The sequence below is a fragment of the Lithobates pipiens genome, unplaced genomic scaffold (genome assembly GCF_037356315.1).
Source record: "Lithobates pipiens isolate NorthernLeopardFrog02 unplaced genomic scaffold, aLitPip1_a1.2 Scaffold_8, whole genome shotgun sequence".
Lineage (NCBI taxonomy): Eukaryota > Metazoa > Chordata > Amphibia > Anura > Ranidae > Lithobates > Lithobates pipiens.
In genome coordinates this window covers 550105226-550129603 of record NW_027507903.1, presented here as the reverse complement: position 1 = coordinate 550129603, position 24378 = coordinate 550105226, and the positions used below count along the sequence as shown (strand labels likewise).

At 43.6% G+C, this 24378-nt stretch overlaps 1 protein-coding gene across 3 annotated transcripts in view; it reads right to left on the bottom strand.

Moving 5' to 3' along the window:
• Positions 1–614: 614 nt before the first annotated feature.
• The window catches only part of PPP3CC (protein phosphatase 3 catalytic subunit gamma), a 170721-nt gene continuing 146957 nt past the window's right edge, over positions 615–24378 (bottom strand). For all 3 annotated transcript variants that reach the window (XM_077469843.1, XM_077469845.1, XM_077469846.1), the window contains exon 14: positions 615–8266. In XM_077469843.1, the coding sequence (XP_077325969.1) occupies positions 8112–8266 (155 nt within the window). In that variant the 3' untranslated portion in view covers positions 615–8111. The remainder of the gene's footprint in view (positions 8267–24378) is intronic.

The following is a 24378-nucleotide window of genomic DNA, read 5'->3' as shown; positions in this document are numbered from 1 at the left end:
GTTTTACAAGCTCTCCTAGACTACTCTGTTCCTGGCAGTAGCTTTTGGCAGAAAATAAGCCTTACGCTTGTAAAAATTTATAGCATTTTTAAGAGTTTTGGAGCATTTACAGGCATCAAGCGCTTGGACTTTTATTTTATTTCATTGGCCGGAATAATAATTTATTCTGGCCATTAAAATGAATTACTGCTAAATCGCTAAACACACCTAACATTAACATGTGCTTAGACACGTTTACAAGCGTCAAGTTTTTTTCTGCCAAAACACCCCCTGCTAATGGACACACTGGCAGTGTTTTTTTTTGTTGTTCTGCCTACTACAGAGAAGTGTCTCCCTGATCAACAACTGGATCCCAGCATTGCCAGGGAAGCATACTTACCTTCTTCTGCATCACGCAGCTACCATGTTATCTTCAATGCATTTTGCATTAGAATAGGAATAGTAAATAATGAAAGAAATCGCACAAATAGATGGAACTGCGCATAACCACATACATATGCCTTGGCACCCCAACGTCAGGAAACTGCGCAGTTCATAACACAATCACTGCTCACCTCTCATATCAGCTCAACACAACCCTGTTCACAAAAAAAAAAAGACAACAGACACCTTGGTTAACTATTTTGTCATTTAATCTGAACGTTTTTTTCCTCCCATTCTCTTGTGGAAAAAAAAAATCAGCATTGTACTTCTTTAAAAACATTTCCATCATTTTTTTTTCTTTTTTTTTTTTCCTTTTTAATACAAGACAACTCAGCAAATAATAAACTTAATGGAGAGAAGATTAATGAAGATGGAGAGCAGGGGACTGGGCACACCGCCAAGCTTCCCCTAGGATGGGCCATCTAAAACCTGAATGTGGATGTAGGAATTACTGTGCCGCTACGTGTCTAGAGGAACCATGGAAAACGTCCTCATATCTGGATGATGTGTCTCTTATGTGGTTCTCAAAGGACCCCGCAGGAGATGCTCTAAGGATGAGATTGTCTAAGGTAACCCAGCTCCTGAGTGCCTTATTGCCATGGCAGTACTGGCCCCTGGTTATTAAAGAAGAACTCCAGTTGGTGCCATTATAGTCTAACAAAGTCATGTGGCAAACTGTTAAATACAAAAAAATGGTTCCTTCTGGATATTACCCAAAAGCAAATTTCAGCACTTCACAGGTGATATCAGGAAGTACAAGTTATTAGAAACCAAAAGGTAATCCTTTCAGTCACCCAGAGGTAAGGGTAAGGATACACGGCTTGATTTTCTATTCAGTCCGTGGTTTCCCCATCCATGCTAAGCTTGCATTCACACTTGTGTATCATGTGATCTTGCATACATTTACAATGTGCAAAAAAGAATAGTTAATGTTGCACTTGTGGTGTCATTCATTGTTAATGGCACCCCAAAATACACCAAGCAATATGTGCGGTTTTGTGCTTGAAAGTTCAAAAAGAACTGCCTGAACAGGAACTGCACCTGATAGGATGCAGCAATTGGTGAGCTAATAATTTTCTACCTGGCGCAGCTGATTTTAAATCAAATTTCTTCAAGCTAGGTGGTGCTTGCAGGGCCACCAACAGCTCACATTAAAGCTAGTTCAGCAGGATCCAGTCAAAATTTGAGCCATCTATGCCCAGCTTATGTATCACAGGGTTCTTTTTATTAGATTCCACTTTAAGGACCCAACAAATGCATGAGAGAACGCAAACATTCATTGGCACTAGCACTTTATGCCAAATAAAGATTACAACATTTGATGTCACATTTCAGGGAAGGGCAGGATTTCTCCTCCATTATCAGGAGAATCAACTTTTTCATGAGTACACCTGTTAGAAAGTTTGAACTTTTGGAAATTAAAGTCGGCCCTAAAGCAAATACCACTAGGTCTCATTTCTTAGGGATCAGCCAGTAAAGTCTCTTCTGTGTACCTCTCTCAGACTCTACCCTGCCATCTACCACTCATACCACCGTTCATGTGAGGAGCACACTTTGCAGCAGATATGAAAAGAGCAAATCTAGGCAGAAATTTACCACTAAAGCCCCATACACACGATCAGAAATTCTGCCAGCAGAAGTCGTATGAGAGCTTTTGGTCAGAAATTCCAACGGTGTGTACGCTCCATCGGACTTTTGCTGGCAGAATTCCAGCCAGCAAAAAATTGAGAGCAGGTTCTCTATTTTTCGGTCGGAAAAAGTTTTGATCGGAAATTCTGATTGTCTACACAAATTCCGCTACGCAAAATTCCTACGCATGCTTGGAAGCATTGAACTTCATTTTCTCGGTTCGTCAGTGTTGTATGTCGCCGCGTTCTTGACGGTCGAAAGTTCGGAAAACTTGCGTGACCATGTGTATGCAAGCCAAGCTTCAGCGGAATTCCGCCGGAAAAACCATCCAAGTTTTTTCCAACGGAAAATTCGCTCGTGTGCACGGGGCATAAAAATTCAAAATGGTTGACAGGTTTACTTTAAAGTGCTGTCACATTTCTAGTTGATCAGCTGATTGTGTTACATTTTAAAAAATTCTGATCTGTGTGGCTTTTTTTTTTTACTTTTGACCACAACTATTGGTATTAAAAAGTCAACTTGTGGCAAGCCACGGCTCACAATCTCAGCAAAGTTCCAGAAGAAAAAGGGAGTTTATGGCAACACATAACAGCCATGTTAATTTGTATATTAAATAAAAAAAAAAAAAAAGTAAATGAAAAATTGTGTACCCGTAATTTTGGCTTTAGGCTGCACTCATCATCCTAGCCTGGAGTTCTCCTTTACAATATGGGTATCCTAGTATTTGAGCGCCATATTAATTTTACAACTTTGTGTCACCAAAAGCCCTTGTAGTACAAAGGTTTCCTCTGTAGATAGCCCTAAAATTACCCCCCAACACAATGGATGTGCCCTAACAGGGGGAGGTACAGGGGTGAACAGGAGTGTGCGAGGTTCTTTATGACCCCTTCAAGAATGAAAATAAATTAAATTCTCTTAGTTACAACCATTAGTGCTTGCAAGACCAGCTGTGCGCAGCCGCCTCTCCACCAGCGGTACATTCTGTGCATGCAGAGCCGCCCAGATACAGCAGAGCCACCCACGGCAGTGCAATTGGAGTGAGGTGTCACCCATGACAGAGTTCAGTCTGCAGAGCTCCTATGATGTTGCCTTCTGCAAAGGGGGAATCATATCCCAGGCAGCGTGGTAGATAATATGTGCAGTACATGGTCAAAGGAGGGCAGCTTGTCCATTTGTGGTCATCATACATTCCATGTCAGGCTAAGTTCTGAGTGGTGGGCTACTTACATCTGCAGAAGTGGGGGAAACCAGGCTTAGGAGGTATGGTGGTACAAGGGTGCCATTTAGACCAGCACTTAGTCAAGAAATTTTCCAAAAACTAAAGATAATCTGTGCCGAGACCAGCCTGCCATTGTGGAGTCATTCTTCTGATAAAGCCAACTGCTTGACTGTCATATTGATCCTATGGCTTCAGTTCCTTGAACAAGCATGCAGATTAGAACTTCACTGGAGAAGGGAAAAGAGCAGCATGACACAGCCAGGCTACTAGCATTTTCAGATGAAGTCGGCAATGGCAGGCTACATATTCTCGTGTGACAGTATTCCTTTAATGTTATGTACAGTAATAGAAACATAGAACAATAGAAAATAAAACCCAATAAGGGGAACACAGCCTTAAGTTCTAGCTTTTGTACCTGGCTCTGCCACTATTCTTATTTGACAAGTAAGGTCGTGGTTCAAAGCATGGGGCCCGGTGCGTCCCTGTTCACTAGTTCAGGTGCGAATCAGATCAGAATTTTTGCCCGAATCCACACCTAAATCGGACCCAAAGACACACAGGACCCTTCTGGGTGCGGAATGCGGAAACCCCGACCCGTCTGAACCGGCTCCTAAGGGAGGCGGGCAAATTTGCCTGTCATGCGAATTGGATGCAGGGAAATCCACACAATTCTCACATATGTGAACCCAGCCTTAGAGAATGGTAGGTCAAAATGCATACCATACTTTCTTTGAGATTTCAGCAGAGTCAGCCACACACATGCTGCAGCGACATGTAACAAGAGGTTACAGTTTCATATAGAAGCTGTGTGAAAAGCCAGATGAGTGTGGCTAGCAGGGAATACATAGCATTACATAGCTACTTCTGTCAATTGGTTATGAAAGAAGTAGATCACTAGCAATCATTTAAAAACCCCCACCACCCACCCCTGTGTGACTACAGCCAATCGTATGTTCGTTATCAAATGCTGTGATTTGCTGCATACAGCGTCTTAAAAAGAAAAAAAAAAATCATCATGTACAGTTCTCTCACCTGTACATTAAAAATCTTCAATCAAAAAATAAATAAATTAAAAAAATGCAGAAGACTAAAGCTTTCTGACCATATTTATGAGCACTGATACAGAGAATCACGCAGCAGTATGAAACTAAGACTCATCATAGAAAGGTCACATTTTATAAAATACACAGCAGATCATTGGAATGTGACTCTCACATTTTAAATGACAAGTAGTCAAAATGTAATCAACACTCTATAGGCAGAGATGTGTTTTTTTTTACCCTGTAGTAGTGCTTTTAACAGATTTACACAGCTGTATATGCCAAATAATTAACCTAGGGTAGATTCTGCTGAAGTCCTGCCCTAAGCTTGCCATACGCGGCTGGATTTCCAGCCAATTCCTGCTGAATGAGCTGAAATTCAAGCTGTGGGTGGATATGAATGGATTCCTAAACAGCGTTTGGACAGCATATGGCCAACTTTAGCTATTAACACAATTAAGGCGGAAGTAAACCCATTGATTTAACGGTTTCAGAAAACAGTTACATTCCCAGCATGCTGGAATTGCTTGCGGTCACATTTGCTTGTGCGGTCAACCAAACTGTCATATCATCCAATGACTGGTGTCATAACTGATCACATATGCAGCATCGTGGCAGTTGAAGATCAGAGGTCAAGATGGCAGCTTTCTTGGCTGAAAACAATAGGAGGGTTTACTTCCACTTTAAAGGGAGAAAGGATGAGTAGGATGGAAGAAAGACACTGCAGTCTATGAAAGGAAGTACACACATTGGCTGCTGTAAACTGCTCTAGAATCAGATTACATGCAGTCTGTTCATTCAGAGTCTGTCTCTCCTTTTGTGAACTTTATGCTAGGTATACAAATCGGGCAAAAATGGTGGCTTCGGTAGTTACCTGCCATCTTTCGGACAGTGTGTACATCTCCTCATCTGACAGAAATGGTCATACCACCAGCTTCTGTTGAACGAGCGAGCTGGAAAACCAGAAGCTGTTTGGCATCCGATCAGCACTCACAGCCAATGGTTGCGAGTGCTGACTGGTGTGTTCTGGCGGGGAGGCAGTCCCTCTGTGAGAACACAACAGCACAGTGGGGAGATCGTTGTACTAACATCGCATCGTTAAGCCTAGTACACACTTTTTTTTTTGTTCAACCCAGCGGACTGAAGGAAAACTAGTTTTCTATTGAACGGCCTGATGCCACCATACATTCGGCCGGTGTGTACGGGGCTTTAGTACAGCGAGCTCCACAGTTTTTCTTTGTTCAGCTCACTGGGTTAAAGGAAAAAACTGCTTGTGTTTACCAGACTTTAGAAGACGCAGTATATTTCTCTAACATAAAAGTTTAATCTAATGTTTTTGAAATGTATAAAATACAGTTCTGCCAGGGCTCCAATTTATACCATTGTAATGGAATTCTGCCATCTTTCTGAGTCTGAAGTGCTGGTGAGGACAGCAGCTATGTGTCACCGCTCACAGAAGCCTGATTAGCACCAAATCAAAGCTGTTTTTGTTCCATGCAGCAGTAGCCCATGTGGACGGCTCTGTTCCTGGGTGCAGTGCAGGTGGCTCTGTGCTGGGTTGGAGGGGGCAGACACACAGCTGGCCCTTTTAGTATGGTAAATACTGAAGCTGTAGCCGCCAAACAACCCCTACATTAAAAAACAGGGTTCTTTTATATTACACATGTATAAATATATATATAGAACGCAAATGACATTTACAAAGAGAATACAAACTGCGGGACAGACCATTTCAGTGTATGTGTGTGCTCACAACTCGTGTTCAACAAACCTGTGTGTGTGTGTGTGTGTTTAGATGTCAGTCTGTCTGTGTACATCTGTAATCCCTGCATTCATATGTCCCTGTTTCTACAGCAGATATCTGTGGCATGATATTTTGGACCCTTTTTGCACAAAATACTTGTAGATTAGTTGGCCTAGATTTCCCGCCTGTGTATTTTACTATGGTACCTTAAGGTTTGTGTGCAGAGCAGCAGCTAGGTGTGTAGATCACTATGGAACCTGTATGGATGTGAGGCAATATTGATCATGTATAGGTATGCGTGTGGAGCAGAATGGATCCTGTATAGGTATGTGTGAAGAGCGGAACGCATCCTGTATAGGTATGTGTGGTGAGCAGAATGGATCCTGTATAGGTATGTGTGTGGAGCGGAATGGATCAGAACGCATCCTGTATAGGTGTGTGTGGGGAGCAGCACGCATCCTGTATAGATATGTGTGTGGAGCAAAATGCATCCTGTATAGGTATGTGTGTGGGAGGGAACGGATACTGTATAGGTATGGGTGTGGAGCGGAACGGATGCTGTATAGGTATGTGTGGGGAGCAGAATGGATCCTGTATAGGTATGTGTGTGGAGCGAAATGGATCCTATATAGGTATGTGTGGGGAGCAGAATGGAGCCTGTATAGCAAGGGTCTCAAAAATTTTCACGCAAAGGGCCACTTTATTGTCCTTCAGACTTTAGGAGGGCCGGATTGTGGCCAGCAGGGGCAGAAAGTGTCACGGGCCCAGCATCAGTGAGAATAAATATGACCTCAGGATTGGTGGTCAATAGGAGTATTCCCCCTTATAGTAGGAGGAATAGAATTCCATCATTGGTATCAGTGGAAGATTATAGTGCCCTATTGTTGGTGTTAGTGAGGAATAGTGCCTCATATCAGTCGAAGGAATTGTACCCCAAGGGCCTCATAAAGGCTAGCAAAGGGCCACAGTTTGGAGATCCCTGCTGTATAGGTATGTGTGTAGAGCAGAATGGAGTCCATGTGTAATAGGCTGACCATGTGTGCAGAGCAGTGAGCGGTACACGCTGAGTAAGATAATACACATCAGCAACATGTGCATGGTCTCTGGATGGTAGTGGTCCTGGTTATGTGAACAGCAATAAAAGTCTTGTGTGTAGACAATTCTAGAGATGTATTTTGTGTATGGCAGTATAGTATATAGCAGTATGGGTTCAATGTACACAATACATGTGCAGGTCCCATAGATAAAGCTATATAAATGCTCTGTAGGGGCATGTCTATACAGTAGTAAGAATATTGTTTATATGCACAGCAGATTCTTTGTGCAACTAGTGCATGGGATTTCCTGTTTATATGGCAGTGTACAAATCCCAGGTGTACAGGAGCATGGCTTCTGGAGGGTGGGTGTGTACAGCAATAATGGACCCCACCATTTATGAGTCCTCCATATAGGATTGTGGGTCCAGGTTTATAAAGTCAATGTATACATGTACAGTACAGGTCCTAGAAATACAGCAGTATGGATATCCTGTGTGTATACAGCAATACAGAGCTTGTATACTTGTGCACAGCAGTAGGGATCAGCAGTGACAGTTTAGAGCCAGGAAATGTGTACAACTGTACTGATCAGCAATGAGTGTGTACAGCTATACAGATAACCCATAGGGGTTTGTGTGTACAACCATATGGAAAACCCACAGGGGTAGGTGTGTACATCTTTAGGGATCAAGAAAGTATGTACAGCCATACAAATAACTCATTGTAATTTGTGTGTGCAGCTATATAGATCAGCAATGAGTGTGTACAGCTTTATGTATAACCCATAGGGGGGTATATGTTTATAGCTACACGGATTAACACTGCGCGTTTACAGCTGTATGCACACACGAATATCCCAGGGTGGGCCCCCGTATACAGTATATTAGTTTGTATGGATCAGTATTGAGTCAAAAGTTGTAGAGCAGTGTATATGTGTCCTTTGCTTGGATTGAGAGTCCGGCCCTCGAGCACACGATATCGGTGGAGGTGACGGGAGAATTGCAGACAGATTCAGAAGGTCACTGCTGGCCTTTGTTACTGTTCTTATCGGTAGAGTTCAGATTGATGTCCTGGGAGGAGGGGCGGCGTGGGGGCATGCGCTCATTGATGCGATCCAGACCCCTGGCTTCTTCAAAGCTGCGGATCTTGTGCTGTGGAGAGAAGCTTTGGACAGCTGTGGGGAGAAAAGATTGCTGATGAATACATCTCATGCTGTATACATAAACTTAGAAGATTTATAGGGAGCATCTTTAGCAAAAAAAAAAAAAAAAAGCTATGGTTGCTAACCTCCTTCTGAGATTGGTTGTTGCATGGATGCCTTATATTTTTTGGGTCACTAACCTGGAATGAGCATGCAGCCAGTGAAGTCTGTATTAGAGACTAAAGTTGACCACGGACAGTCTAAATTTCGGCTGATTGAGCAGGGACTGGCTAAGATATGAACCATCACCATGCAATTTTTGCCAGATGCTATAGCTGTTGGCAGTAATTACTGTGGGTTCTTCTGGCCGGGACTACCCAACCTGTGTTTGCAGGAAAGAAAATCAAATAATGTATGGTTTACTTTAACCACTTCGCACCGGGTGGATGTCCAGGGACGGCCTAGAATTTCAGTGGTTATATATCTGAATGATGCCTGAGGCCACAGACATCATTCAGGTTTCGGCATTTTCAGCCGGCGATTCCCTGCACCATAAGAACGAGCATAGCGGCTGTTCCGCCTCTTGATCGTTCTTACAGGCGTCGGGAGGGGACGCCCCCCCCCCTCCCCTCCTGCCGCCCTCCGGTGCTTCTACCAACTCACTGAGTCGGGCACAGGATCCGCCGGCCCCTGGATGATGCCATAGAAATTTCCGGCGGACCAGATGGTCCCCGGAGTCTCTATGATTGTTCGGAGGCCGGGCACGATGTTATGACGTCACACCCGGCCTCTGCATTTAAAATTACGGCGCCAACTTAGCTGGGAAGCCGTGATCATTTTATTTTTATTTATTTTTTTTATTTTTATTTTTATTTTAGGCTTCCCAGCCTAGAGGTGAGATATGAGGTCTTATTGACCCCATATCTCACTGTAAATAGGTCCGATCATGCCATATTCCTATTACAAGGGATGTTTACATTCCTTGTAATAGGAATAAAAGTAATAACATTTTTATTTTTTTAAGTGCAAAACTAAAAAAAATAAAAGTAAAATTAACAATAAAAAAAAAAGAAAAGTAAAGTGCCCCTGTCCCTGTGAGCTCGTACGCAGAAGCGAACGCATAAGTAAGTCCCGCCCACATATGAAAACGGTGTGCAAACCACACATGTGAGGTATCGCTGCGAACGTTAGAGCGAGAGCAATAATTCTAGCCCTAGACCTCCTCTGTAACGCAAAACATGTAACCAGTAAAAAAAAAAAATTTAAAATGTCGCCTATGCAGATTTTTAAATACCAAAGTTTGGCGCCATTCCACGAGCGTGTGCATTTTTGAAGCGTGACATGCTGGGTATATATTTACTCGGCGTATCTTCATCTATCACATTATGCAAAAAAATTGAGCTAACTTTACTGTTTTTTTAAGCATGAAACAGTTTTTTTCCAAAAAAAAACGTGTTCGAAAAATTGCTGCGCAAATACTGTGCGAGATAAAAAGTTGCAACACCCGCCATTGTATTCTCTAGGGTCTTTGCTAAAAAACATATAATGTTTGGGGGTTCTATGTAATTTTCTAGCAAAAAAATTATGAATTTTACATGTAGGAGAGATGTCAGAATTGGCCTGGATGCAAAGTGGTTAAAGTGGGAGTAAACTCCTATGCATAAGAAAATATTGTGAATTGCTGGAAGTTGAATAGTCAAAGAGGCACCACATCCCTAAGAATACATTTATTGGTAGGAGAGAGGATATAGGATTTTTAGCGTGCCCCAGAAAAATGACTAGTCAAATATATATAAAAAAATTGAGAATTATTAATACAAAATGTATAAAAGACATCAGAGTATCATCATAGGTTCCACAGTTCGGGGCGGGCACTCTTGGTCTAACTGTATTTGCGAGAAAATTTGCATTTCTATTTTTGATTTGTTAAATATTGGTCCGATTATTAAATATGGATTTTAATATATTGTTTTTCACCTATAGTTACCATGCCGTGCAGTGCTTGTTAGAAGTCTCCTGAGGAAACCATTGTATGGCAAAACATGTAGAGCAAGAGGTCACAGCTGGTTACTGTATGATACTGTGATGTCCTTTATACATTTTGTATTAATACATTTCTATTTTTTTTATACATTTGACTATTCATTTTTCTGGGGCACCCTAAAAATCCTACATCCTATACATAAAGCTTACCTATACAGTAGGGAGAAAAAAGTTTTTGATCCCCTGCTGATTTTGTACATTTGCCCACTGACAAAGAAATTAGCAGTCTATAAATTTTAATGGTAGTTTTTTTTTTTGTTTTTTTTTTAACAGTAAGCGAAACACAAAAGCATAAAAAATATCCAGAAAAACGCATTTCAAAAAAGTTAAAAAAATGGTTTGCACTTTAATGATTGAAATAAGTACAGTATTTGATCCCCTATCAATCAGCTAATTTTCTGCCTTCCAGGTGTCTTCTATACAAGTAACGAGCTGAGCTTAGGGGCACTCTCGCTGGCTTAAAAATGATATGGTCCAGAAATATTTAGACAGAATAAAGGTGGATAAAGCACCTGGAATCCACCCACAGATCCTAAAAGAATTGAGCTGTCATTTCAAAGCCATTGTATCCAATTTTTAGGGACTCGTTAATGACTGGAATGGTGCCACTGGATTGGCATAGGGCAAATGTGGTGCCCATGTTGAAAAAGGAATCAAAGCACTTGCCAAGGTTACCCCTCTTCTATTTGTCCTTGTGATTGTGCATTTGGCATGTGCTATTCGTCAGAGCACCTCTATCCAAGGCGTTCAAACTCCCTCCGCTCACCATAAACTGTCCCTTTATGCTGATGACCTGTTGATTTATGCCCAACAACCTCATATGACCCTGTCTTCGTTGTTTTCTGAGTACCGATGCTTCGGTTCTTTTAGTAACTTTAAGCTTAATATCTCCAAAATGGAAGCTCTTAACAGCTCTAACTGCCCCCATGATATCCTCAGTTCGTTCCAACTACTCCTTCCAATGGCAAACCAAGGGCATTTCCTACTAAGGCGTACCGATACTTGTTTACCACTATAATCTATAACCCTCTCCTCTACCGTCTACGGAAAGACCTGGAATCCTGGGGGGGGGGGGGGTTGGGACTCCGCTTTACCGTGTCTGGCTGAATCAACACAATTAAAATGGATACCCTACCAAAACTATTGCGTCTCTTCCAAACCATACCCGCTTGAAATCCCAAATCCTTCTTTGCTGCCCTACGCTCACTTTCCATTCTCTTTAACTGGAACCGTGGCCTATCTAGAGTCAACTATAACCTACTCAACCTTCCAAAGCTCCAGGGTGGCACTGGACTACCAGACTTTGAATTATACTACAAAGCTACTCTTATGGCACGCACCCTTGAGTGGTTCCCACGTCCTTTCCAAAAAGCCTCTGACACGATTGAGCCGGATTTGGCCCTGGTTGATTTGCATGCCCTCCTACGGGGATACAAGGGAAATTTCTCTCACTTGACCTCCGATTCGCTCTTGCTGTTCTCACATTATGGTACCGAAGGGGGCTATGTGTGGTCCTCTCCTCAGACCCCTCTCCCCTATTCGACAATCCTGATTTCCCTCAGGAAATAGGGGTTCCCACGCTGGGTTCATTCCATTGCTTTTTAAGGGCCCCAGGCCAATACCTTCATTCGACCCGGACCCCGATCATTCCCGACGATACGCATGACTGGCTCACCCACCTACTTCTATCATCCTTTCCTTTAGGCTCTCTCCAAGACATGCCCAGACATCTACTTTCCTCTCTTTATGGTTTAATTCAGGCTCTCACACATGATGACCTACCCCCCCATACTAACATGTGTTCAGCAGATTTGGGAAAGAGCCTCAAGGGGAGAGTGGCAGACCACATTCCACTTTACCCACAAGTTCTCCATTTCCTGCTACTCACAGGAAAACTATTTTAAGATCCTGTTCAGATGGTACAGGGACCCCCCCCCCCTCCCCCGAAAAACAAAATTTACCCCATCTACTCCTGCCGGCGCTGTTGTACGTCTTCTGGTACTTACCTCCATGTCTGGTGGAAGTGTGAACAGATACAACCCCTCTGAACTCAAGTATTTCAGGTGTATAACGCTATTTATGAAGAATCTTTACAGCTGACTCAAGAGATTGCCCTCCTCTCCATTTTGCCGGGCTCTGTGGCCTCACAAACATTATGCCTTTTTCATTTTTCTCAGTCTGCAGCTCGGCAACTCATCTCACTTTTTATGGAAGCCCACCACTGCTCCCCCATTATCACTGTGGGTCTCTATAGTGAATGACGTCATGAGAATGGTGATGCTGGTGCTTGACAAAAACCCTTATGACAAATATAACGTTTTGTGGTACATTTGGCTCGGCTTCTCTTCCTCCGATAGCCTGGCAGACATGCTCTCTACCCCCCTTGAGCTCATCCCCGCCTTAGCTTTGATTCATAATGTATAATGATGGTCCCCATAAGAACTGTTCCTGTTCCTCCTATCCCATGCTCTCTCAGCAGACTTTTTCTCCCTTTCCTCTCTTCTTTCTTTCTTGTTTTCCCCTCTTCTCTATCTCTACTCCCTCATTCTCTTTATTACTTTTTTTTTTTTTTTTTTTATTATTTCTTTTGTTTATTTTTCCTTCCCCTTCCTCATTTTTAATCCCCTGTGTTATTACCGTTTGATGGCACGAGCACAGCTGTTGTAGGCGATAGCCAACTCGCTGCCCTTCTTTTCCATTTGATGCCTCATGTTTGTATTTGTTATGCTGTTCTTAATAAAAACATTTTTCAACCCTAAAAAGGATCAACGTCTTTACCAAGCAACTATAGACCTAGACCTGTTAGTTTAACTTCTATAGTCGGAAAGATATTGAAGAGTATAATAAAAGACTGCATAGATGAGTTCTTGCTGGAAAAAAATATTTTAACCACTACAATACAGGGCACTTTCGCCCCCTTCCTTCCCAGCCCAATTTTCAGCTTTCATCACTCTCGCACTTTCAATGACAATTGCGCGGTCATGCTACACTGTACCCAAATGAAATTTTTATCATTTTGTTCGCACAAATAGAGCTTTATTTTGGTGGTATTTATTCACGACTCCCTTTTTTATTTTTTGCGATATAAGCGCAAAAAAAGCGGAAATTTGGAAAAAAAAAAACAATATTTTCTTTTTTCCCCATTTTAAAAGAAATCCAATAAAATCAAATTTTGGCATAAATTTAAGCCAAAATGTATTCTGCTACATATTTTTGGTAAAAAAAATTCCGTTAAGTGTATAATGGTTTGTGTGATCACGGACATATGTACGCTAATGATCATGTACAAATGTGTGCAGGTGATCACGTACATATGTGTGCAGATAATCATTGGAACATGTGATTTTAGTGGGACATATGTGGGGGACATGTGTTTTTTTATTTGGGGACTTGTATGGTGACATGTGTATTGTGGTGACATGTGTGTTTACACTGTGTGGTGATGTGTGTATTACACTAGACTGGTGATCAGTTAGTAAAAAGCTGTAAAAACAGCTCATACTCACTGATCATCAGCCGGCTGCAGCGATCTGCTCTCCTCTCCTCAGCGATGACTTCTGTGTGAGGAGAGGAGGAGCCGATTGCCTAGCAAACGGCTGTTTGTTTACATCACATGACGGCCGTGATTGGACACGGCCGTCATGTGAACAGGAGGGCCAATCACAGAGCCCTCCTGCCGATCCGAGATGCGCCGTGTCCGGGTGACACGAGCACATCGGGATCGCGCCGCTGCGCGGGCACGCGCGCGCGACCCCCCTCCTTCTGAAGGACGTTCCTGAACGTCCTATCAGAAGTAGAGAGCTCCCACCCGGCCGTATAAGTACATTGGCTGGGTGGGAAGTGGTTAAGCATGGATTCATGAAAGACAGAAGTTGCAAAACAAGCCCGATTTCTTTTTATGAGGAGGGAAGTGAAGCGGTGGCTGTGGACGTGGTATGCTTGGATTTTGCAAAAGCACTGGACACAGTTCCCCAAACACGGCTCATGTTCAAGGTAAAGTCTACAGGCTTGGAAAGATCCATTTGTAAATGGATAGAAAACTGGCTAAAAGACAGAATTCAGAGTAGTGGTTAATGATTCTTACTCTGAATGGTCTAAGGTCATCAGTGGTGCACCCCAAGGTTCAGTGTTGTGACCTATACTTTTTAATATCATTATAAATAACGTAGGGTCTGGGATTAAAAGCATAATTTCAGTGTTTGCAGATGACACCAAGCTATGCAGTGGAATAAAGTCCATACAGGATGTCTCCAACTTACAAGCCGACTGCTGTTTAATTGGGCAACTATGTGGCAAATTAGGGTTAATGTTGATAAATGTAAAGTTATGCACTTGGGGCTAAGACTATGCATGCATCATACCTACTAGGGGGAATCCATAGTAGAGAAGGATCAGGAGGTTTTAGTAGATCAAAAGCTTAACCAGTTGCTGGCCACCCACCAAATAACGGAGGGACGGTACGGCTCTTGTTTTGGGTGGACATCATATGACGGCGCACCTGAATGGGCGCGCCCACGTGCCGTGCTATGTTGCTATGACATGGCGCGACCCTGATCTTTGTAAAGACCAGCTGATTCGGCTCTTTAGCCCTCATGTGATCGGATGTGTCCAATCACAGCCGGTCACATGTAAATACAGGTGCCAGTAATCTGCTCTCATTACCTCACACAGAGTGTTACTGTCAGTACTTCATTGCTGACCTGTGCCTGTGTGTATGCTTGTTGCCGATGCATTGCTGTTGGTGGGTGTGTGTATATTAGTTTTTCTTTTCTTTCTTTCTCCCCCTTTTCTTGTTCATACATCACGGGACACAGAGGCTTGGTAATTACTTAGGGGATTAGATAGTACCCTCAGGTGATTGGACACTGGTAACCCTAATTACAAGGAGAGTTCCTCCCCTATATAACCCCTGGTGGTTGGTCACATTGAAGATGTGCTAGGAAGAAAGCTCTGCTAGATGGTCTCTGCGAGGGCCTAGGAGTTATACAACCGGATCCATAACTCGGCAATACGAACGCCTAAGATGGATGGTACCCTGGCCTCGTGATAAGAAGAAACAAGGTTTTGCCTGTAATTTCTCTCCTTGGATGTCTGGGCTCTGGGATCCAGGCTTTGGTTTATAACAGTGGCATGAAAAGTTTCTGGCAGCCTTCTACAGGTCCAGGGAAGAGGTTCCTGTGAGTAGGAACCGAGAACCCTGAAGGTTGGCACAATGCTATCCGCCGTGATGGGTGAAGGCTGGAATCTGTCTGTTCTCAGCAGTTCCTGCGGCAGGGATAAGGCAAGTGAAGACAATCCTAAAGTTTACACATTATGGATTATCTTCTGTGAGTAGTTGTATGTCTTACCTGGTTTCCGCCACTAGAGGGCGTAAGAGACATACCTGGCATATACTTGCATGCCTTTCAGGATACACGCTCAGTGAAGCTGGTTTGTGAAGCCGCTCACCTCCTCCGCTGCAGACTCTGCCACATAAACTGGAAGGGTGGGAGCCATGATGGTCCTACACACGCGTGTGTGTGCAGGGGGGCATGCTTTTATGGTGGGGAAGGAGGGGGCGTGGTTACGGCACAGTGCGCAGCGCACTAGTGCACAGGCACAAAGCGGCTGTTTTTTAAAAGACCAAGCCGCCAGAGCTCCTGTAAGTGGTGGGACACAGAGCTGTGGGCAGTAAGCATCTCAGTGGATTGGATCCTGGTAAACCTAAGACACCTACTTGGCATCAGGTTGTGCAGTTTGTAGCTAATGTTTATATTGTAAGACTATAGCACTTTATGCTATAGTCTCATTGCACTTTACACTAGTACCTCTGCTTTGCTGCTCAGGACTATGTCTCCTCCTAAGAAGGGGGCTTCGGGGGAGGTAAAAAAGGCACCAGAAAATCACAGCCTACATCTAGAGGTTATGAACATACCTGCAGGATACCATCCCCTCCCTGCTAGACTGGAGGCAGCCTCACAGGATGAGTCTGTACCCCTGTCAGGTTTTGCAGCCTCTCCCAATGTTTCAGTCCCTGTTTATGTCACAGAAGACGCTTTAAAGGCTGCATTGGATGGTTTAGAAGGAAGGATTACTACCTTTGTCACAGCTTCCTTAAAAAATTGCAGAAAAGGGGGTAGATCCCCTCCCTCCGCTTTGGGTTTCCTATCAGATGAGCATTCTGATAATGAGGAAATATCCCTGAGGATGGGAATCAGGTGAAGTTGGACAAATCAGGGGAAGAGGAGAAGCTCTCTTCTACCGCCCAGGCCCTCAAAGCGCAGGTGCAATACTATACTGAGTTGGTGCATTTAACCCCAATTACAAGGTGAGGTGGAGTAAGGCTCAGGGTTCTACTCAAACCTCTTTATGGTTCCAAAACCAGAGATGTCAGATCTATTCTGGATCTAAAAGACTTGAATCAATTTCTAGACATACGTCCTTTCCACATGGAGTTTATCCGCTCAGTAGTCCCCACCCTTCAGGGTGGAGAATTCCTAGAATCAATAGACAAAGATGCATATTTGCATGTGCCAATATTTCCCGTTCACCAAAGATTCCTAAGGTTTGCTGTGGATCGGCACCACTTTCAAATTTGTGGCCCTTCCATTTGGTCTTGCTACCGCTCCTCGAGTGTTCACAAAAGTTCTAGCCCCGCCCCTGGCACATCTAAGGGCTCAGGGCATAACTGACAGCTTATCTGGACGATTTACTACTCATAGAACAGTCCATAACATGCCAAAGCCACAATGTGCTCTGTACAGAAAAGTACTTAGAGTACCTAGGCTGGGTTCTCAATATAAAGAAGTCCTCCTTGCAGCCCCTAAAAAGGCTGGAGAATTTGGGCATGGTCATAGACACAGTCCAAAGCAGAGTGTTCTCACTCAGATCAAAGGCCAGGGCCATAAAAGATTTGGTCCGGGTAGTCTCAGCAAGGAAAAATCCCTCCATCCAACTATGTTTGAGACTATTGGGGAAAATGGTCGCTTACACCCAGTTTCACTCGAGGCCTTTACAAAGTAGCATCCTTTCTGCTTGGAACAAGAGGGATCAAGCCTTGAATCTTCCAATGTGCCTATACCCAGGGGTGCCAGAGTCTCAATTGGTGGTTACTGACCAAGAATCTTCTAAAAATTAAAGTCCTTTGTCCTAGTTACTTGGAAACTCGTGACCACAGATGCCAGCCTAACAGGCTGGGGAGCAGCTCTGGAAGAAGCTTCCACCCAGGGAAGATGGTCCAGATCCAGAAGGCTCTTGCCTATCAACATTCTAGAAATTTGGCCAATTCATCTAGCCCTCAAGGTCTGGACTTTCAGACTACAGAGTCATCCTGTCCGGAAACAGTCCGACAATGCCACGGCTGTGGCTTATAACAATCACCAAGGTGGCACCAGGAGGCTGGATGCCCAAAAGGAGGTGAATCACATTTTTTTTCTGGGCAGAAAGGCATATTCCTTGTCCGCCTGCGTTTTTTTTTTATTCCAGGGAAAATTGGCAGGCAGATATTCTAAGCCACCAGCAGCTGTGTCTAGGAGTATGGGCCCTGCACCCCCCCCCCCCCCAACGTATTTCAGACCATATGTCAAAATTGGGGTACCCCTGAAGTAGACCCGTTTACGTCCAGGTTCAACAGAAAACTGGACAGCTTTGTGTCAAGAACAAAGGATCTGCTAGGACAAGGGTCAGATGTCTTAAAGATGCCATGGGATAAATACTCTGATTTATGCCTTCCCTCCGATTCCCCTTCCTCCGCGGTTCCTTTGGAGGGTCAAAAGGGAAGCAAAGTGGGTCAATCTGGTGGGCCCGACTTAGCCCAGACGACCTTGGTATGCAGAGATCATAAAGATGGCAGTGGGAAGACCTTGGGTTCTTCCGCTGTGCCCAGATCTACTCACAAGGTCCAATATTCCATCCTGCCTTACCAAGTCTAAATTTAACGGTTTGGCTGCCGAGACCCACATTCTGAAAAGACATGGGCTTTCGGAATCAGTCCTTTTCACTCTGGTTAATGCTAGCAAGCCGGCCTCCAGGATCATCTACTACAGAATCTGGAAGGCAAACGTTTCCTGGTGTGAACCCAGTGGGTGGCATCAGTGGCATCCTAGAAAGTATGCCATTAGCAGAATTCTTGCTTTTCTTAAATCAGGCATTGAAATGGGGCTGGCTTTGAGCACAATCAAGGTCCAGATCTCGGCCTTATCGGTATTCTTTCAAAGGCCACTTGCATCACACTACCTGGTCCAGGCCTTTGATCAGGGGGCACTGCGCTTGAATCCACCAGTCAAACCTCCTGTGTGCCCATGGGATCTAAATTTGGTGTTGTCCGTTTTGCAAGAACAACCCTTTGAACCATTGCACCATGCTTTTTGGTAGCCATTCCTTGCTAGAAGGGTATAGAATTAGCGGCTCTTTCTTGTAAAGAGCCATACTGGATTATTCACAAAGACAGGGTGGTGTTGCATCCTCACTTGACTTTGTTACCTATGGTGGTTTCAGGATTCCATCTGAATCAAGATGTGGCCCTACTGTCCTTTTTTCCAGATCCACAGTCCACAGAAGAGGAGTTGTTACACTCTCTAGATAATGTAAGAGCAGTCAGTATCTATCTGCAGGCAACTGCTCAGATACAAAAGATTGTCTTTATTCTGCCAGAAGGCCCCAGAAAAGGCCAGGCAGCGTCGAAATCCACCATTTCAAAACGGATTTAGCAAGTTATTATTCAGGCCTATGGTACAAAGTAGATTCCTCCTTTTCAAATTAAGGCACACTCAACTAGAGCGGTTAGTGCTTCATGGACAGTGCATCACCAGGCATCCATGGCTCAGATCTGCAAGGCTGCAACTTTATCTTCAGTCCATACATTCACTAGATTCTATCAGGTGGATGTTAGAGGGCATGAGGATGTCACCTTCGGGTGCAGTGTGCTGCGGGCAGCACTATAGATCCTCTCTGTTGGTGGTTTATGTATTTTCTGATCTGCGTCTCCCTCCCCTCAATTTGGGCATTGCTTTAAGACATCCCGCTAAGTAATTACCAAGCCTCTGTGTCCCATGATGTATGAACAAGAAAATAGGTTTTTCAATAGAGCTTACCTATAAAAAAAAAAAAAAAAAAAGTTTATTGGGAATACATCACAGGATACAGTGCTCCCGTCCCTCTTCGGGATTATACATGCAGTACTTATTGCTTTGCTACAAAACTGAGGTACTCTCCATATGGGAGGGGTTATATAGGGGAGAAAATCACCTTGTAATCAGGGTTACCAGTGTCCAATCACCTGAAGGTACTATCTAAGCCGCCAATTACCAAGCCTCCCGTGTTGTATTCCCAAGAAAAGGATTTTTTACAGGTGAGCTGTATTTAAAAATTCTATTTTTTTTTTCTCCCTATGCAGCAGTTGCTTAGCTCTGCGGCTCCCCCACTGGTCTCTGCACAGCCCCCTCCCTCTCCCCTTTGTGTTGTGGGGGGGGCGTGTCTCGATACGTGAGGGAAGTCTGCATGCTCTGTGGCTTCTCCTGGAGCCGTGCTTATGGCTGGCATGGCTCTCCCCATTCGGCGGCGGCGTTGTACGTTCAGAACATCTGTGTGCGGTGGTAGCCGCTTCCACCCACACATGCCCTAACTTACCTCCTATTGGCCAGCTCCCATTTGTGTGAGACAATGTCCTACATCACATGTGTGGGCGTTGTCTCGCAGCTATATCAGGAGGAAATAATCTTCCCCTCATTAGCTGCTTCTTTGTTGTCTGGGAACTTCCCTTCTTTTTGCATACATTATTGCTCTGGTACTGGGACCTCTGGAGGTTAGTCCATACTCATGTCATCTCACATACACACACACACATATACATACATACACATATATATATATATATATATATATATATATATATATATATATTTATTATCCGCTTTCTTTTTCTTCTAAAAAAAATTAGGGATGGAAGTGCGCTTGTTTATATCATTCTAGGTCTGATTAATACCCAATCATATCATGTAATAATGAAATGACCTAATATAGGAATTCACCCTCCTCCAATCGGGCTAATCCCCATGGGATAGGGCTTTTAAATAGTCCAATATCCTTGGCAGCTGCATGTTTCACATGTTCTAGATAGGAGCATTTGCTCCATCACCTTGGGAGCTGCGAGGCGTAATGAGAGTCTGCCTCCTCCCCTCCTTATAGGGTGGGTGGACCGCCCTGTACTACACATCGACATCACGCCCTGTGCGATGGAACCGCTGTGCCACGCCTTTGGCGCCGCCGATTTCCATCACCTTCACACCTAGCAGCCAGGTGGAGGAACAATTTGGCACTGTTTTGTCTGGGGTTGGTCCCGCCCTGCTGCAGTTGCCTACTCTCCATAGTGCACGCCCACGTGATGGTGGATGTGGTCGACTAGCCCTTATAAGCAATTCTAGGGCGGTTTGACTCACATGGTGGTTCCAGCTTTTTACCTGCACACCTTGTGGATCACTCAGAATTGAAGTGCTTAATAGGTAAATTTGAGTTAATTTTTTCACCAATGATTTATGTTGCACTTTCATGCTACCTTACCTAATTTCTATGGTTAATATGGTTTCTTAATAGTCTCAATATTGGATGTACCTCACCTCTTCATCTTTATTTTCTACTCTCACTAACCTAACCTTATCTATACACTCATTAGCATCTCATTCCACTATCCTTTAACAAGTTTAGGACATATGACCCATTGTACCACATAATATGAGTTTTTAATCTATTTTATAAACTCATATTTGTTCCCAGCACTCATGGTCTTTTTTGACCATTATCTTTTGGAATTTCTTTCCTTGGAAACCATCTCCGAGTCCTAGTCTGCCATAACCACCTCAGCTCCCACCAGTGATACCCCTAGGGGTTTTCTGATTCATGTTGGCACATTGCTACTGCATAGATACAGACAATGTAAGTACTCTTGAGAGTGGTTTTTTTTTTGGGGGGGGGGGGGGTTATCCTAGGCAAGATTACCTTTAATTACCTTATTTTAATCTTCTTCCGTGACAAGGTCAGACCTTACAGATATTCTTGTTACTATTATACTACAGCATTCAGTTTTCCACGTGCATGCTCCTGAAGAGTGGCTAAATCCACGAAATTCATAGAGCCATTATATAGCTATTATATGCCATATATATGTTTTACCTACTTGATGAACACCTGTAATATGTGATTTGTATTATTAGTGGTTAATTGTCATTGCCGTATGTTTATTCACTGAAAGAAATATATTGGTTTTCCTGGTGTACTCATTACCCTCATGTAACTTATCACCGATTTCCAATAAATTAAAAAATGTAACACCTGCCTGCTTCATTTAAAGTCCCAACCCCCAGTCCTCCTTTTTTTTTCAATTAGATAGGGATGGAGGCAATTGACATTATTACCTGGTCACCGCCTCATTTAAAGTCCCAACATTTTATTTTTCTTCTATTTATTTATCCGCTCAATATTAGATGGGTTACTATTCCCTTAACACTTTACCATGCTTTTAGTGCTATATACACACCCACCTCTAACTATAGATATATAGGTTACCCCCTTTGTACCATGCTTATTATTATATTCAAATCTAATTGCTTTATCTGTAAATGTCAATATATCAGATCTTTTCATACCCGTCAGACATTTAATTTTTTTAATTTATTCATTTTGCTTTAAGGTCCTTGCTTCCTGTCCAGGGGCTGCACCATTCCTGCATAGCAAATTGCGGGTCCACAGCCTGGTGGTACCAGTAGGGGGCATTTTTGTCCTCATTTATCACCATTTATCTCGCCTCCGCTGTAGGACCTGTACGGCATCACCCCTGCAGTATCCTTGCACTGATAGCATGTGATTCCACACTTTATAATTAGCAGGCTTAATTTTCTTCTTGCTGTTACCATTCTTTTTTCCAAGTGACTGGTATGTATGTTTTTCATCCCCGTTTAGTGTGAATCTTACGTGTAATTTTGTCTCATTGTAGAATACCAATACAGCAGTGTTACCTTACCTTATATAACATACCCCTGAAGAAAGGACTCTACAGAGGTCCAGAAACATGTTGGGATCAGTATGTAAGGTTCTGTCTTTTTTAAATTCATGTCTACTATGTGAATTTGTCTATGCTGTATATATGCAATGTAATTTTTGGTGTTATGTGCACCGATATTTTTATAAATAAATGATAAACTTTTTTTTACCAACCAATGATCAGTTGCCTTTAAGTCCCTAGTATTCCTTGGGGGTACTTTCTCTATAATATTGTTACATTTGGGATGTTGGCAACAGATGGGTCTTCTTGAGTGGATTACTTTAAATGACTGAATAACAGGAGTGCTCCTAATCTCAGCTGGTTACTTGTATAAAAGATACTTGTCCACAGAAGCAATCAGATTCCAATCTCTCCACCATGGCAAAGACCAAAGAGCTGTCCAAGGATGTCAGGGACAAGATTGTAGACCTACACAAGGTTGGAATGGGCTACAAGATCACCGCCAAGCAGCTTGGTGAGAAGGTGACAAGAGTTGGTGTGATTATTCACAAATGGAAGAAACACAAAATAACTGTCAATCTGCCTTGGTCTGGAGCTCCATGCAAGATCTCACCTCGTGGTGTTTCAATGATAATGAGAACAGTGAGGAATCAGCCCAGAACTACATGGGAGAATCGTGTCAATGATCTCAAAGCAGCTGGAACCATAGTCACCAAGAAAACAATTGGTAAAACAATACACTGTGAAGGGCTGAAATCCTGCAGCGCTTACAAGGTTCCCCTGCTCAAGAAAGCCCATGTACAGGCCCTCTGAAGCTTGCTAACATCTGAATGATTCAGAGGAGAACTGGGTGAAAGTCTCGTGGTCACATGAGACCAAAATCTAGCTCTGTGGCATCAACTCACTGTGTTTGGAGGAGGAGGAGGAGGAATGCTGTCCTAAGAACACCATCAAACATGGAGGTGGAAACATTATGCTTTGGGGTGTTTTTCTGCTAAGGGGACAGGACAACTTCACTGCATCAAAGGGATGATGGACGGGGCCATGTACGGTCAAATCTTGGGTGAGAACCTCCTTCCCTCAGTCAGAGCATTGAAAATGGGTCACGGATGGGCATTCCAGCATGACAATGACCCAAAACGCATGGCCAAGGCAACAAAGGAGTGGCTCAAGAAGAAGCACATTAAGATCCTAGAGTGTCCCTGGCGGTTTCCAGACCTTAATCCCATAGCAAATATGTGGGGGGAGCTGAAGGTATGAGTTAACAAATGTCAGCCTCTAATCCTTAATGACTTGGAGAGGATCTACAAAGAGAAGTGGGACAAAATCCCTCCAGAGATGTGTGCAACCTGGTTGCCAACTACAAGAAACGTCTAACCCCTGTGACTGCCAATAAGGATCAGCTCAGGCGTGTTCGCATGCTCCATGTGCAGAGCGTGCCAGGAAGTCGGCGCAGCGCTAATCACAGGCAGTGAGACATTGCCCCGATGTGCGGCTGCAGAGATCGGGCAATGTCTCACTGCCTGTGATTAGCGCAGTGCTGCGCCGACTTCCTGGCGGGCTCTGCACCTGGAGCACGTGAACACACCTGAGCTCATCCTTAACTGCCAACAAGCGTTTTGCAATCGAGGGGGTCAAATACTTATTTCACTCACTCGTTACTGTAAATATCTCCTGCAGTTTAGGAGATATTTACTGTAAATGCAGCCGGTGATGTCACCGGCACATGCGCTCTAAAGGAACGGGCACCTGGGCCATTCCTACAGAGTCCTGTGCCCTAAACGGCAGCTCCCATGCGCATGCATGGGAATGACGTCTTTGCGGCTCTAGCCACTCACACAGCCAGAGTCACCAAACCTGGAAGGAAGACCGGGTGAAGATGGAAGTGCCTTCAGTGGTGACAGTGTGGCGCTGGAAGGCTTCTTTTGCTAAGGTAAGGTTTCACATAATGTGCTAGTATACGATGTATATTAGCACATTATGCCATTGCCTTGCAGGTTACAAAAAACAAACAACAAAACAAAAAAACAAAACAAACAACGGTTTACTACAGAATTAAAGTATCAAAGCCCCTAGATCAAAGAGGCAGCTCAGCTTTAGGCAAAATACTATAGGTTCCCTCAGTACA